General features: G+C 39.7%; 1 protein-coding gene across 2 annotated transcripts; it reads right to left on the minus strand.

The window, feature by feature from the left end:
• Nucleotides 1-500: 500 nt before the first annotated feature.
• Nucleotides 501-13,359, minus strand: LOC121510182 (ubiquitin carboxyl-terminal hydrolase 30-like). Of its 2 annotated transcripts, none has more exons than XM_041788129.1 (13): nt 13,253-13,359; nt 11,172-11,281; nt 10,914-11,087; nt 10,706-10,809; nt 9,456-9,554; nt 7,181-7,226; nt 6,990-7,084; nt 6,834-6,893; nt 6,632-6,718; nt 6,099-6,179; nt 5,753-5,975; nt 5,558-5,669; nt 501-2,682 (listed from the first exon to the last, which is right to left on the minus strand). In XM_041788129.1, the coding sequence occupies exons 1-13, from the start codon at nt 13,321-13,323 to the stop codon at nt 2,430-2,432; spliced, it is 1,515 nt and encodes a 504-aa protein (XP_041644063.1). In that variant the 5' UTR covers nt 13,324-13,359; the 3' UTR covers nt 501-2,429. The 2 variants fall into 2 exon arrangements, with proteins under 2 accessions (XP_041644063.1, XP_041644064.1); XM_041788130.1 differs by lacking the exon at nt 13,253-13,359 and adding an exon at nt 12,993-13,211.
• Nucleotides 13,360-14,592: the final 1,233 nt, after the last annotated feature.

The following is a 14,592-nucleotide window of genomic DNA, read 5'->3' on the forward strand; positions in this document are numbered from 1 at the left end:
GGGTCCTGACCAAGGTTATACTAGTTTTGGACTTTTCATTAGTTTCCATTCTTATTTTGTTTTCACTTCCTGTGTTCAATTTCAGTTTAGTTTTTATTAGTTTTGACTGCTGGTTTGTTAGTTTAGTTTTTATTTTGCAAAAATGCTTCGTTTTAGTTTAATTTTTATTCATTTTAGAGTTAGTTTTATTTTTTTACAGATAGATGTTGGGGCTGGGTGAGCATCATGCATTTTTAAAAACATATTAAAACAGGCTACTCTCCACTTAGCATTAATTTCTTGAATAATGATGATTGGACACAGTACCAGACATAAAACTACCACTGTGTGAAATCTTAACCAATCAGATCAGGCCATTTTACACTCCCCAGACTTGTGTGTAGGTACCAGTCAGTATGGTTGTGTCAAAGACTAAAACTAAGGATATTTTGTCTCCATTTTTGTTTTATTTCAGTTAGTTTTGCAAGTGCACTATACAGTTTTAGTTAGTTTTTGTTTTTTTGGGGTAAAGCTTAGTTGTTATTTAGTTTCAGTTTACTAAAATAATTTTTGAATTTTAGTTTTACTTATTTAAGTTAGTTTGGTCCCGACCCCACTTTGGGAACCACTGATCTAGACCACGTCCTAAAATAATTCCTCTGTTCAGACTGTTGCTGAGCCACTGTACCACAGCATGCATGAGTGTCTCCCAGCGATGATGTTGTTGTGACCAGCTGATTCTTCCTCTCCACACTTCAAGGTCCTGACTGGCCGCTGATACACATGACCTTTCTTGCATCGTAAAACCAGCTGTAAATGGTTCGACAGGAAACATCATCAGCTAACCCAACTTGAGCTGCAACAGCTTGATTACATTGCTGCAACTGTCCCCTGCTACACTAAAGTGGCCCCATTGTCTCTTTAATCTTTGGTCTGAATTGGGCTTTTTGATGATAATTAGGGATGCACAATATTATTGACATGATATTGGTATCCATAGGTAGCTTAAAAAGTTAGTTATCAATATCAGCAGATATAAAATTTCCTGCTGATATATGCAGTGGATTTATCAGCTGTAGATATCAGCAGTTTAAATCACTGGTTCCCAAACTTTTTTACAGTGAGCTCCCCCTTCACATATCCCCCAAGGGGGTCCCAGACCTCAAGTTGGGAACCAAGGGTTTAGATCAGTGGTTCCCAAAGTGGGCCGGGGGCCCCCCCAGGGGGGCGCAAGGCCATTATAGGGGAGGCACGGCAAGACAAAGCTAAGCAACACAAGCTGATGACTTCAGCACTACAAAATAGGAGCAGTTCATTGATGTCACCTTTGATTCAACAATGTCATTTAGAGCCTTGGCCACACTCTCCCTTTTGCAACATCCAACCTGTGTGAGAGATCTGTTTTTTAAGCTGTTGCTGCAATTAAGACAAAAAAACAAATCAAAGCTGGACACTGAAAATGGGCTAAGATTGTCACTAGCCGCCGCACCCAAGACTCAAGAGATCTGTAAACAAAAAAGCCCATGAAGTCACTGAAATTACTGCAGGACTAAGAAATATTAAAGATGTTTGTTAAGTTTGTATTTACTGTTCATCTTCAGAGAGTCAGAATTTTAAAACTCAGTTTTTTAAGGTTTTATGTTGTGGTAAATTCTAAAAAAAAAAGAGGAATTTGTGTGCAAAAGCTGTAAATGCCAGTGTGTTTGCCGTGCATTTACATGATTTTACAATTTGATACATAGGGAGGGATGGGGGTGGGGCGAAAATATTGTCATCAGCTAAAGGGGAGCCTGACAAAAAAAGTTTGGGAACCACTGGCTTTGATCATCAATAGGCTTTAAATATACAAATGTATCATCAGGTAGAGGTGGTTGTCTGGAGCGCTACACACTTATGGAGGCCCACCATGAGCCCTGATCATTTTGAAAGAAGACTCAAATGTAAAACAACCACCAGACTATTAACTTCACTCTTAGCTCTGCTTGACTCAGTCCATCTTTGGACAGGAGACAGTGCTTCTCACGATTAAAAAGGTGTGTATACACTGGTATCAATATAACTTTAGGAATATCAGCATGCCGGATATTGGCAAAAATCCAATATTGTGCAATACAGAACTGTAGTAATGCACAGTATAATGCTGGGACTCACTACAGATTCAGGTGTTCCTGTTCTTTTGTTCCCTAGAAGCTGAAAAGTTGCACAATGAAAACCGTCACGTTTTAAAGAAACATCTTAATAAAAATCGTGCAGATCAGTAATCTTTGGGATTAAGAGCCTTCAGTTCACTGTAGCAGGCAAAGTGCTGCACGTCCAATGATGTGGACGTGCAGCTGGGATGTGTTTCCTCTCTGGTCTCGTCGTAACAAAGTCCCAATCCTCCTGTTGGTAACTGCATGATAACTGGAAAGGCAGAAGTCAGTTGGGCTGTGAGGTCGTGAGTGTCCGGTCTACTCCTCCGAGCTCAGAGCGAGGTTCAGTCTTTGCACTCTCTCGTAGAAGAGCATGTAAGCATTGGAGGACAGCACCTCGTGCAGACTGGCTTTCCGTACCGAGTCGTCTGACACCCACAGCCACTGGGAACTGAAGGGGGTGGAGCTGTGGGACGAGGAGGGGCTGCGGCGGTACGTTACGAAATGTCCTGAGTGCATGTCACCGTGGTGGACCAGCACGGCCATGAGCTGGAAAAGGTACTCTGAAGAACTGGAAGGACAGATGAAACCATTAAACATTAAAAGACACTAAGACTCCCGAAATGAAAAGAAAAAAGAAAAAAAAACCCTCAGAGCCTGATCCACTAAAGGACTGCACAGCATATGCAGCTGCTAAACCTGCAAATGAGTCAAAAAGACACTGTAAAATTCTGAAAACACGCAAAGGGTTAAATGCTCCCCTAAATCGGCTAGAGTAAACAGCATTTTGATACCAAGTTGTACTCCTTAATGCAGTGATACGCAACGTGTGGCTCTTGAGCCACTTTAGGGCTGAACGATTTGGGAAAATAATCAAAGTGCGTTTTTTTTTTTTTTTTTTACCCAATATTGCCATTGCGATTTAATATACGATTATTTCTTAAGTTTCTCATCTCATATATTTTCCAAAAAAAGAAAAAAAAAAGCAATAATTCATTCCATACTATAACAAACACAATATTAGATTAAACTAAGGCTGAACACTTTTATATCAAATATCTAATTGTGATGATTTCAATTCATTCTTCAAATTGGATGTGAACTGTTGTATTATTTTATGATTCTTATATTTAACAAGAAAAACATACAAAAATTAAGAAAATAGGATTTTTTTGGTACACTATTTTAAAAATATGCCACTAGAATGATTGCATGATATGCAATGCACAACATCTCTGCTGCAAAAAAAGTCTCAAACTAGTATTTTGACACAAATTTCAGGTTAATGAAATATTGCACCTTCTGCGATCTGAAAATTGCAGCTGGCCATATTGCTATTTAATCTAATTTGCAATTAATTGCCTGGCCCTAAACCACATGCGGCTCATTTGTGATGATTTGTGGCTCTTTCATGTCAATTTTGGAAATATTATTCCCCCAGAAAATCTTAATGAAGGGAAACTTTGACTTAAGAAATTCTCCTCCATTGCAAATCACATTGATCAGTTTGTTTCCCACACTTAAAGGCTTTAATTGTCAAACTTAATTGTCGACCTTAGTTTTATTTCCATTGCTCTTATTTGCCCCTTTATATCCACTAATGCTTTTGATCCCATTATTACCACTTCTTTTTGCCACAACCCCCCAGTTTTTGCCACTTTTATCCTGCTTTTAGCAATTAGCATTTTTCCCCCTTTTTTTGTCACTTTTGCCCATTTAAGCTGCCCTTTGCCATTAAATGACACTTTTATTTTTACCATTCTTGCCACTGTTTGCTGCTTTTTGCCCATTTTCCCACCTACTTTCTTTTTTTGCTGCTTTGTGCCCATTTCAGTCACTTTTCACTCACTTTTTGGTATGTCTTTGCTGCTTTTAACCATTTTTGCCAGGTATAACTAATGCTTCTGTCACTTCTCACCCATTGTTTTCACCATTCATCCCCATTCCTTATCAGCAACTTCATAGCACAGCATGTAGGGATAAGAGAGCCACAGCTATGATACATGGGCCGTTGTCAGAATAAGAGAAGGGCGTGTGAGTTCTGATATCTGGAGATGTGTTGTTAATGCAGAGTATGGATGTGGTAGTAAAAGGCAGTCAATTTTCAGAAAGCTTCTTTAATCCCTGCTAATGCATTGTCTGAACAACCCCCTTAGTGAATCGGGCGGCTGAGTTTCTTCAGGTGCTAAGCAGCAACAAGCTCCTGTACAGCTCAGCAAGATGTTCCTTAAATATCAACTCTGCTGGAAGGACAACCTGCATTTTCAAGATACTCCACCATTTTTTAGACTTTCTTCACATTTAAAAGAGATGAAACCAGCTACATTACACAAATGGACTTTTTATACCTCTCAACACAAGTCATCTTAAAGGGATATTTCTGCATTTTTTTAAAGTTGGGTTGTATAAGGTACTTGGTGATAGTACAGCTTTGGGTAATTTTGTGATTTTATGGTTAAAATGGCCCAGAAAACAATGCTGGCTCAATTGAACGCTATATCCAACATTTTTGAAGAGTGTCATGTTTCACTTAGGAAAACTTCTGTATTTGGCACTATTTTGCAATGTGAGCTTTGGCTACCGACTACGTGCTCTTCCTCCTTAGTGTATCTGAGAAGCTGTTCTGGCTGTAACAGAGGAAACAACACTAAATTTAAGTCAAACTAGTTATTTCAGCTCAGTTTTCCAGTTCAACAGCTGTCACATTGTTTTCAGAAAGTATGTATCGTGCTAAGCTTGCCTAATTATTAGACACTAGAGGAAAAAAGCCACAACCATTAACTTATTTGGATGACAAATTTATATTCAGTTCTTCTGACTGGGCTTGGTTTCTCCAATTCATCTTCAGAAAGTTGAAGAAGGCCCATAAAACACCTGCATTTAGTAAGGGAACTCTGGATGGGGAGTGATGCAGGCTGCAGACGTATGTAAGCCGTGATCCTTGATCAGAAATGTCCTGAAGAAGTGTTGTGAAGTCCCACTTGTGACAGCGGTAGCTCTCGTGGACATGAGCTCACAGGTTCCTCATCCACACCAACCTGTACCTCAGGATATCTCCTGCTAACTGGTGTCCACTAAGGTTTCTCTCCCTTTCAGTTTCCATCCATAGAAGTTTCTCTGTGTATTTCGTTTCATAAAAGTATCCCCTCCTATCCACATCATTCATTTTAGAGTTGTTTTAACTTTGTTTTTTCCTCTGACGAAGCCCACAGACCCAAACAGCTGCTCATATGAGCCTTTAACACGCTATATCACATGGAGCAGCTATACCTGTCTGCTACGCTGTATATTCTAGTTTCTCCAAGCGTGTCCTTTATACAGGGCAACACTCACTGAAGATACTGGGGGCTTATTGCACTATCACCTCGTCCCTCATACAACCCTACTTTAAAATTACCTAAATATCCCTGTAACATGTCACATATGCTCTTTGACATTAAGCTCACCTGTAGTCATAGGTAAGTCCGATCTGTGGGTTCACACCAGGAGAGTGAAGGAAAACAGACGAACAGGTTCCGTTGGTAAAAGGTTTGTTGTTGTTGTTACGATGCTCTGCATCTGAAAACCAAAACCAAAGGAAGATATGATTCAAAATATTAATAAAAGTGAAGTGGAATATGATAGGAACAAATCAAACGCACCTGTTCCATTGGCCATGGGCTTTTCATTTGATTCATCTGATATTTCTGCCTTCATGCTCTTTGGAGCACATTTGAGCCTCTGAATTTTCTGTGCAGAGGCGTTGTGTTTGTAGCGATCCATCGATAGATGCTCTGTGAACTGGACGTGCTCCTGTCGCTTGATGGGGGTTCCTTCGCTGGACCACGTCAGTCTTTGTAAATGGATGCAGAGGCACTGGGGGAGCTGGCACAGCAGGGAGATAACAGAGAGGATTAGCAGATAAAAAGAGAGCACCAGCTAGAGATGGACATCTGAGGTCATTAATATCAGGCTGATAGGGATGTGTGGCATGAAAATTACACTGACCTTCCCCAGTTTAAGCTGTTTAACAAATGTTGTTCTCTGGTTTTCCAGAACTTCTCCATTTACTGTGGTTCCTTGTTGAAGCTGAAGAAAGACGAGCCAGTAAAGAAATTAAAGATGTTAGCCAGACATATAAATGCAAAAGAAAATGCCTTGTTATTATTGTGTCATAATGTGTTTCTGTTTGTAGTTTCCAGCTGGACATACACATGACAAATCAAACCGTTTCCTGTTGCAGCGGCTCTGTTTAAGTTCTGGTGTAATTTAACACTGAACTCAGATATGACAAAGAATCATGATTAGAATCCCTAAATAACAAAAGCGACATTCAATAGAGAAATCTCAGACCAAAACATGAAGTTATTTAACTGCAGTCTCTTCTAGAACAGCTGAAATTATCTTCACTATTGGAAAAAAAAAAAACAGTGAATGTGGCTCAGTAGATAGAGGCATCATCTCTCATCTGGAAGGTCGGGGTTCAACCTCATTATACCTGGTTCAGATAATTATAAGGCATGAGCCTGTAGTGAACGTACCTTGGTGCAGTTTTCACACTCCACCTCTTTGATGGTTTCTGAGGAGATGAAATGCTGAAGACAGTGATCTAGAGAGATGGGTCGACCCTGAGGACAAACAGAGAAGTTTCACTTACAGCAAAATTAACTGAACTATGATGACATGCTATTAAAAATTCTAATCTTCAGGTTTTTCTGCCATCATACCATACATCTTACATACCCACTGAGGTAAAGGGATGGACAGGGAGAGGCTCTCAAACGAGTCGTACCGTACAGGACTCTGGACAAAATCAAACATGTTAAACAGTGAGAACATTATGACTCCATCAACTCAGACATGTTTGAAATTCACAGTCCTGGAAAACCTGTGACTCACTTGTTGTTCGCAGCGCTTGCATGACATGTTGCTCGTTAATCGGCCGTGAAAAGGATGCTGAAACTTCCACGGACTCGGTATCGGATGAAGAGGAGCTGTATGACAAAACAAAACAAAAAAAACAACACGCGGATAAAATAAATCCTTTTTGGTTCGATATTTTGAGCTGAATTTTTTCTCCGTCTCCTTACCTCGACTTCTGCAGGTCATAGTTCTCACATCTTGATCAGGGAGACTCTGGTGTAAAAAGACACAGAAATGAGGATCAGTCAAAGAAGAATTAATATTAGCTGGGAACTTGTGATAAACTGTAAAACATCTGTGCTTTTAATCCAGAGGAAACCAATTATAGCATCAATTTTAAGGTAACATTTCTAGGAAAAATTACCAACTGTATCAGGGGCTGGAATGTTGCTAATGAGGTCTCTGCAGGTTTTTTGCCACAGTTTCTAGTCAAGAATTATAGAGGCTGTGGTGAACCTGAAAACAAAGATTTTGACCACATTTGGTGCAAATTCAGTGGTCTTATTTTGCTAGAGTTTAGAGACTCTAGAGAATACTAAGAATACTAAAATCCATCAGAAGAACCAGATATCTGAGAATATCGAGATTCTAAAATGCAAGCTAAAACTCCCTTTTTGAGTCCAGCTTTTATGTAGTTCTCCATGATTCTGTGCTTTCTGGTAATATCACAACAATTGTCCTATTTGAATTTTTAAATTTAGGATTCTTATGATTTGATTTATCTCTATTTATGACAACTATTCTTTATGTCCAATTTTACAGGCTTTTTATCATTTGAGATTTGAAATTAATATTTCATCACAGTTTTCTAATATTTTATTAATTTTAATGCTTCTTGTTTAATTATTTATTTCTTTTATTGCTATGCCGTTCATCTCTCTCTCTCTGTTCTAATCGGCTCTTCTTAAAATCGTCCATCTTTTGCATTAATCTATTAATCCAACCCTTTTGTCACTCTTCTGCAGTGTAAAATGCATTAAAATCCAACTGAATTTGTTTGAAAGTTTCTATGTAAATAAAGTTAAATTGACTGATACCAGTAACTGATTACATCACTCAAATGCTTTACAGCACACAGTAAGGAACATTTTCTTTCTCAGATTGTGCATTGAATATTTATTCTCTAACCCTCCTGCATCCCTAAAAAAAAGTGCGACACCCATGTCCCTAAAGGTAAAAAATACTCTTCAATAAAGACTGCCATAAAGAAATTATGTATTAATGTATCATTCCAATTTTTTGTATAAATAATTTAAGTGACTTCAGTCCTCACCATGTATAATGAAAATTATCATTGTTTTAAAATTCTAACCCCTTAAATGCCAGTTTTTGTGATGAGAACTTGGTTTTTAGTAAAAACAAAAAAACATAAAAAGTGAATTATTTTCCATCACATACATGCAAAATTGATTTCTTTGGGGTAGAATTATCTGAGCCTGAGAGTGTCAAAAGTTGGCATAAAGATAGATTTTTAGCAATTTTTAGCATTTGTGTAGAGTCCAACTGTATGAAAAGTGCAACAGCAATGTCCCTAAGGGTAAAAATACCCTCCAATAAAGACTGCTATAAAAATTATGTATTAATGTATCATTCCAAATGCTTTTGTATAAATCCTTTAAGTAACTACAGTCCTCACCGTTTGTAATTAAATTCATTCTGTTTAAAAATTTTAACCTCTTAAATGCCAGTTTTTGTGCTTAGTACTTGATTATTTTTCAACCCTCCTGTGTCCCTAAGGAAAAAACAAAGTTTAATGCAGGGGTGTCAAACTCGATCACAGCAGGTGCCGGATTATGGATTCTGCTTATCCAGTGAAGGTGAGCTGCACCGAACACTGACTTTAGGGGTAGTGCTGCATGATTTGGTAACAATGTGCAAATGCATTCATACTGGACAATACTAATACTGTGATTACGTTATTATCCATAAACGGTGTCATGAGTCTACTTGCTTATCACAAAAAATGCAGGGAAAAGTTCTGAATTGTGCATATCTCACCTCAAAATACACAAATAAAAGTTTTTACAGTACTGCTTTCAAAATAAATGAATATTTCCAAAAAATAAAAGTTCTTCCTGTTCTGAAAATAAATATACCTCTACAAAGTGCAATAGTGGCACACCATTGTAAACTTGAAGTCCTTTCTGCAGGCCTTTTTGGAAACCTTTCAAGTTCTTCTCAATTAAAAAATAATTGCATCCTTTAATGTAATTATGTAATTGCACAGCCTGACATTGTGACTGTTATTGCAATTAGAATAATTGTGCGGCACTGATTTTAGGTGTAATTTAAAAAATTTCAGAGGTCTTAATAATACACTAATCTTAACAGAAGAAACAGGAAGAGATCTGAGGTTTTAATGCTCATACAAAAACTGAACTGACCGGACATCTTCAAACACGATGACAGATATCTGTGTTAAGTTTCCGGGTGATAACTCACCTCAAGAGCCTGCATGTCAAAGAAGTGAGTGACTTTTGGCTGGCGATCCCGCTCCTCCTCCAGAGACGATGTTAGGACGTGAAAAAGTTCATGGGCATCCTGGGAGGAGGATTAACACAAACACAGGACTTTAAAGACATGTGGTAAAAATGACAGTAAACATTACACAAAAACAACTCAATACCCAGCAAACTATAGCTAAACAATCAAAGCATGAACAACTTTACACCTCTGTACATTTGGAAAACAAAAAATAAACATGTTTTCCTGGCCTGTCAGTTGTCAGTCTAGCTCCTTGTCTTTGTTGTCCTTGTTGAGCCTCCTTTTGCTTTTCCTCAACACATTAAAGGGGACATATTAAAACCTTTTAAGAGAAGTTTATATTGATCTCAGAGGTCCCCAAAACATGCCTGTGAAGTCTGTTGCTGAAAAGAAAAAAACACTCCAGCATAGAATTTTTCATGTCTAAAAACCCCTGTTTCAGCCCTGCTCAGGACGAGTTGTTTCTGTGTCTGTGGCTTTAAATGTTAATGAGCTGTCTGACCCCGCCCCTGACCACACCTCCTCCAAGGAAATGGATGTGGCACTCCTGGTGTTACAATGTTACAGACACTTTTATCCAAAGTTAAGGACCTGACTGGGATTTGAACCATTAATCTCCCAGACCAAAGCCAGCAGTGTAATGCACTGAGCTATCCAGCATCTCAGCTGGCAGCTGAGAGGACGATCAGAAGAGGAGGACGGAATATTCTTCCAAGGGGGGAGGGCCAACCAAACCTGGGGGCGGTGCTTAATCCCCCCTCATGAGTCATGAAGGGAAAATCTGAGAATGGCTTGTTTCAGCACACATTTTCTGAAAGGAGGAGAAAGAGAGGGGAGGAGGGAATGGATTTTTCTGGTACTTGAGGGGATTGTGGACAGGCCAGGGGCACATATTTTGGTGAGAAAAGCCTGAAAAAAATGATTTTTGTGTAATATGTCCCCATTAAGGATCTGTGTCCACAGCTGCCTTTTAACGCACTAACAGGGCTCACTTTTAAAACAAAACCAATACATCTTTATTTAAGGAAATACCACCAAGAAAATAAGAAAACAATATAAAGGGAATCCTGCCATGGCATTTGCAGCAGCTGTGGAGAAATTCACCTCAGACTGACTTGTTTACATGCATTTTCAGACCAGTTTTAGTCTGACTAACACAATACATCAGCAGTTTTTTAATCATTATGTAAACACAGCAACAGACAAACCTGCTCTTCAAATGAACTGATGTGCCATCTGTACAGTCTGAGGACATCCAGGAGGCACCCAGCATCAAGCACATCCTCGTCCCCGGGCTCATCACTGGACAGAGCTGTCGGTGCAGGAACAACCATACATCATCCATAAAACATGACGAATCACTACTACATGTCAAATACACTCTAACGACTCATTTCACAGACTAGTTTTATGTACCTTTGAGAAGCTGGAGCAGCGTTAAGGACAACTGGTTATCTTTGCAGGACCGGATCACAGGTGAACCAGAAAACTTCTCCAGCCACCTGATGAAGGAGGGACATGCCGCCAAACCCTGAAGTAAAGAGTTCAGGAAGCAGGTGTTGCCCAGGTTCAGCAGACCAGGAACCATACCTGGAAAATAAGAATGATTCATAGCCAGATCATGTTTTATGTCCGGTCTCCCGCTTAGAATTTTTATGTCAGACTGGTACTCACCTCTTTTTCTCTTCTTCCTGTCAGTTATCGGACCCCACAGAACGTAAACTCCAGCTGCGATTGCAGCAGCAATCCCGCCGATGACACCCCAGTTTTTTATCATCTTGTTTCTATGAAAACATTTCGTTGAAGAAGATTAGTTTGTGCATTTCAGGGTTTGGTCCAGTGAAAGCCAGTCTTAATGCTTCAGCATATTTTGACCAATGCTATGCTGCTACCAATTTTGCGGCAACAGTTTGAGGAAGGCCCTTTTCTATTCCAACATGACTGCCTCAGTACACAAAGAAGGACTAAAAAGACGGGGTTTGATGAGTTCAGTGTGGAAGAACTTGACTGTACCACACAGAGCCCTGACCTCAACCCCATCCAGCACCTTTAGGATGATCTAGAACAGAGATTGTGAGACAGGCCTTCTTCAAACTCCATATTAAAGTACACAAATTTGAATACAATGTCATTAAAGTCCCTGTTGGCATAATGGCCAGGCAGCTGAATACTTGTGTCCATATAGTGTTTGCAAAATAACTGAGCTCCAGAGATCCTGTTGAAATGGGACAAAGTTACAGAGGAACAACAATCACTGCAGCCCTCCACCGATCTGGCTTTATGGCGGAGCGGCTAGGAGGAAGCCTCTCCTCTGTGCAAAACACATGAAAACGTGCTTTGCTTTCATGTGGAGTTTTTTTTTGCTAACTCCAAGAGGGCTTTTATCGACTCAGCAATGAGCAAGAGAAATGCTACATTTCAAGTGTTGTTGCAAAGGGACTGAATACTGATGTCAATGTAATATTTCACTTATTTATTTCCAATAAATTTGCAGCATTTTCTAAAATTCTGTTTACATTTTGTCATGATGGGATACTGACTGAGTGTAGATTAATGAGAGTAAAAAATATTTTTTAGACTGTAGCATCAGGCTGGGACAAAACAAAATTGAGAAAAGGTGAAAGGGGTCTGAACACTTTCTGAATGCACTGTATCTGTGCAATGTGAATATTGTTTTCTCAGGGGTGAAGAGATGACTGAATACCTTAATTCTTTGACTCCATAGATCATTAAATAATATACTTAAATACAAGTAATAAATAATCTGAAAGAATCAGAAATGTTGCACATTCTTAGTTGTGAAATTGTAAACACACTGTGTTTGACTGGGGTTGACCCTTTTCACAGCATTTTCTTGTATTTACTACAGCTGCATGCTCTAAATCCCTTTAAGACGCAGACAAACAACCCACCAGGTAACACCACCTAAATGCATTAATAATTTAATCAATGACCACTGAGCTGTTTATCCCAGATAAACACACCTGACGCCTTCTGGTCTGAAGCCTCCTCCAAGTTAACCTCTTCTGCTAATGCTAACGTTAGCACGCTTTAAAATCCACAGTGACTGATGGTGTGAATTGCAAGAACTTGCGACCACAACTGGTTGAGATACGACCCACTACAAAACAGCAATGCATAACCATGAGCCTGCTCGCGGAACTGCTGTTATGGTTTAATAAGTGACCGTGTTAACTGATGACTTACAGCCGAATGCGTCTGCTGTTGTCGTGGTTACACCAAATCTTAATCGCTAAAAGTTACCAGAAAATGCCTCTTCTTTTGAAGCGTGAAAATATACTTATCAGAAAGCATTTAACCGAGTAACTGATAAAGAAGCATTAAAGAAACCATTTCACATTTTAGAGGTTGTTGTAACTGCGACAACGGATACATTAGTCGGGAGTCATCGGTTAACACGGTCCCAAATTTAACCAAAACACCCATAAGCAAACAGTAGGATGGCTAGCTTAAGCTAAGTTTAGGCTAACTTACCGACAGTTGAAAGGTAAGACTTCCCCATGCGTACCACGTCGCCTCTACAATCACACACTGAAGCTGTTATCCTGGAGTATAGCTAACATAATCACTGCTACGTCTCTGCGTTTGCAGTTTTTAACGTTTAACCGGATTCCGTGAGAGTCTGCGCATGCTACGTTGGGTCAAACATATGGCGGCGTCATGACCTGCTTCTCCCTCTGCCCCAGTGCACTGACTAAGCTCTGGTAGCTGTTTGCCAGGGTGGGAGGGTTTACCTGACTATGGGTCCAGTGCCAAGGTACTCCCCGATAAGCTTATCAGAGGTCTCTGGCTTCCACCACAACATCCTTCTGTCATTGCGGAACTCCCGTCTCTGGTTAAGTGTTCCTGTACGGACTCACGTAGGTACGTACCGTGGGGTTCGCTGTTGTTTACACTCCGACCACAGAAATGTTTGATGCGCACCTTGATTTAGTTTAGATTGTAAACTTTAAATAAAAGTTAATGTGAACTCAGACACTGGAACTAGCTACACGTGGTTTATGTTTCGCTCCAGATTAAGGGAAGTAACGATTTTTAAAAAGTAATTACATTAATTATCATGTTACTACGGAGCCCCGGAGGTGACATGAACGTGTTTATTTTTTAATACGCACGCGCGATTTAATATCTCGCGCGTGCGCTGTCTCAGTATCTCGCACGGGCGTCTTATGCGCAGAAACACAGACATCTGTGTTTGTTTCTTTTTTTTTTCTGAAGTCACATGATCACGCGAGGTCGCTGGCACATCGGCAGGTGTGTGGTCTCCACCTGGCGACCTGGCTGAGCTGTCTAGTGTGTGCCTTCAGAGGATAAAGGATGAAATATCGTTCAAAATTGACCTGATGTCTGTGGTCTCCCTTGTTTTAAAAATCATTTCAGATTTGAAGAGCGTCTAGTGTGTGGCCGGCCTAAGCCTGTAGCAGAATAACTGGGACTGATCCAAGCCTTATGAACGCCTTAGGAAAAGCTTATTTAAAAAGGTACATTTTAGGCCTGCTCTAAAAGTTGAGAGGGACTCTGACAGGTTGATGAGTCCAAAGGAGAGGGGTCTGGAGGATCTACCTCCCACACTGCTTTTAGAGACTGAGGGTACTACGAGCAGGCCAGTGTCAAGAGAGCATTGTAAGTGAGGAGAAGAATTTTGAAGTATATTCTAGATTTTACAGGGAGACAGTACAGAGAAGTCAATGTAGAATAACGATGATCTCTTTTTTTATTTTTTGTCAGTGCAGCATTTTGGAACAGCTGAAGAGTCAGTAGTGACTTACTAAGGCAGCCTCCAGTGTTCAGTTTTACTGCTTCAATTTGAGGCAGGATATGTCAGATTTCTACTTTGTTGTAAGGATAAAAAAAATAATCTGTATCTAAAGGCCGTGGGAGTCAGGACAGTCAGGACACAGTCTTGTTTGTTATCAGGAGCAACAAAATCCTGATTATCTAGGTCCTAATGTCTTTAAGTCACACTTCTAGGTTAGTTAGATGATTGATGTCATCTGGCTTCAATCCTAAGAATAGCTATCCTCTAAAAGCGATGAAAACTTGTGGAGTATTTCCTCATGATGTTGTCTAGAGG

This window comes from Cheilinus undulatus, linkage group 5 (genome assembly GCF_018320785.1).
Source record: "Cheilinus undulatus linkage group 5, ASM1832078v1, whole genome shotgun sequence".
Classification (NCBI taxonomy): Eukaryota; Metazoa; Chordata; class Actinopteri; order Labriformes; family Labridae; genus Cheilinus; species Cheilinus undulatus.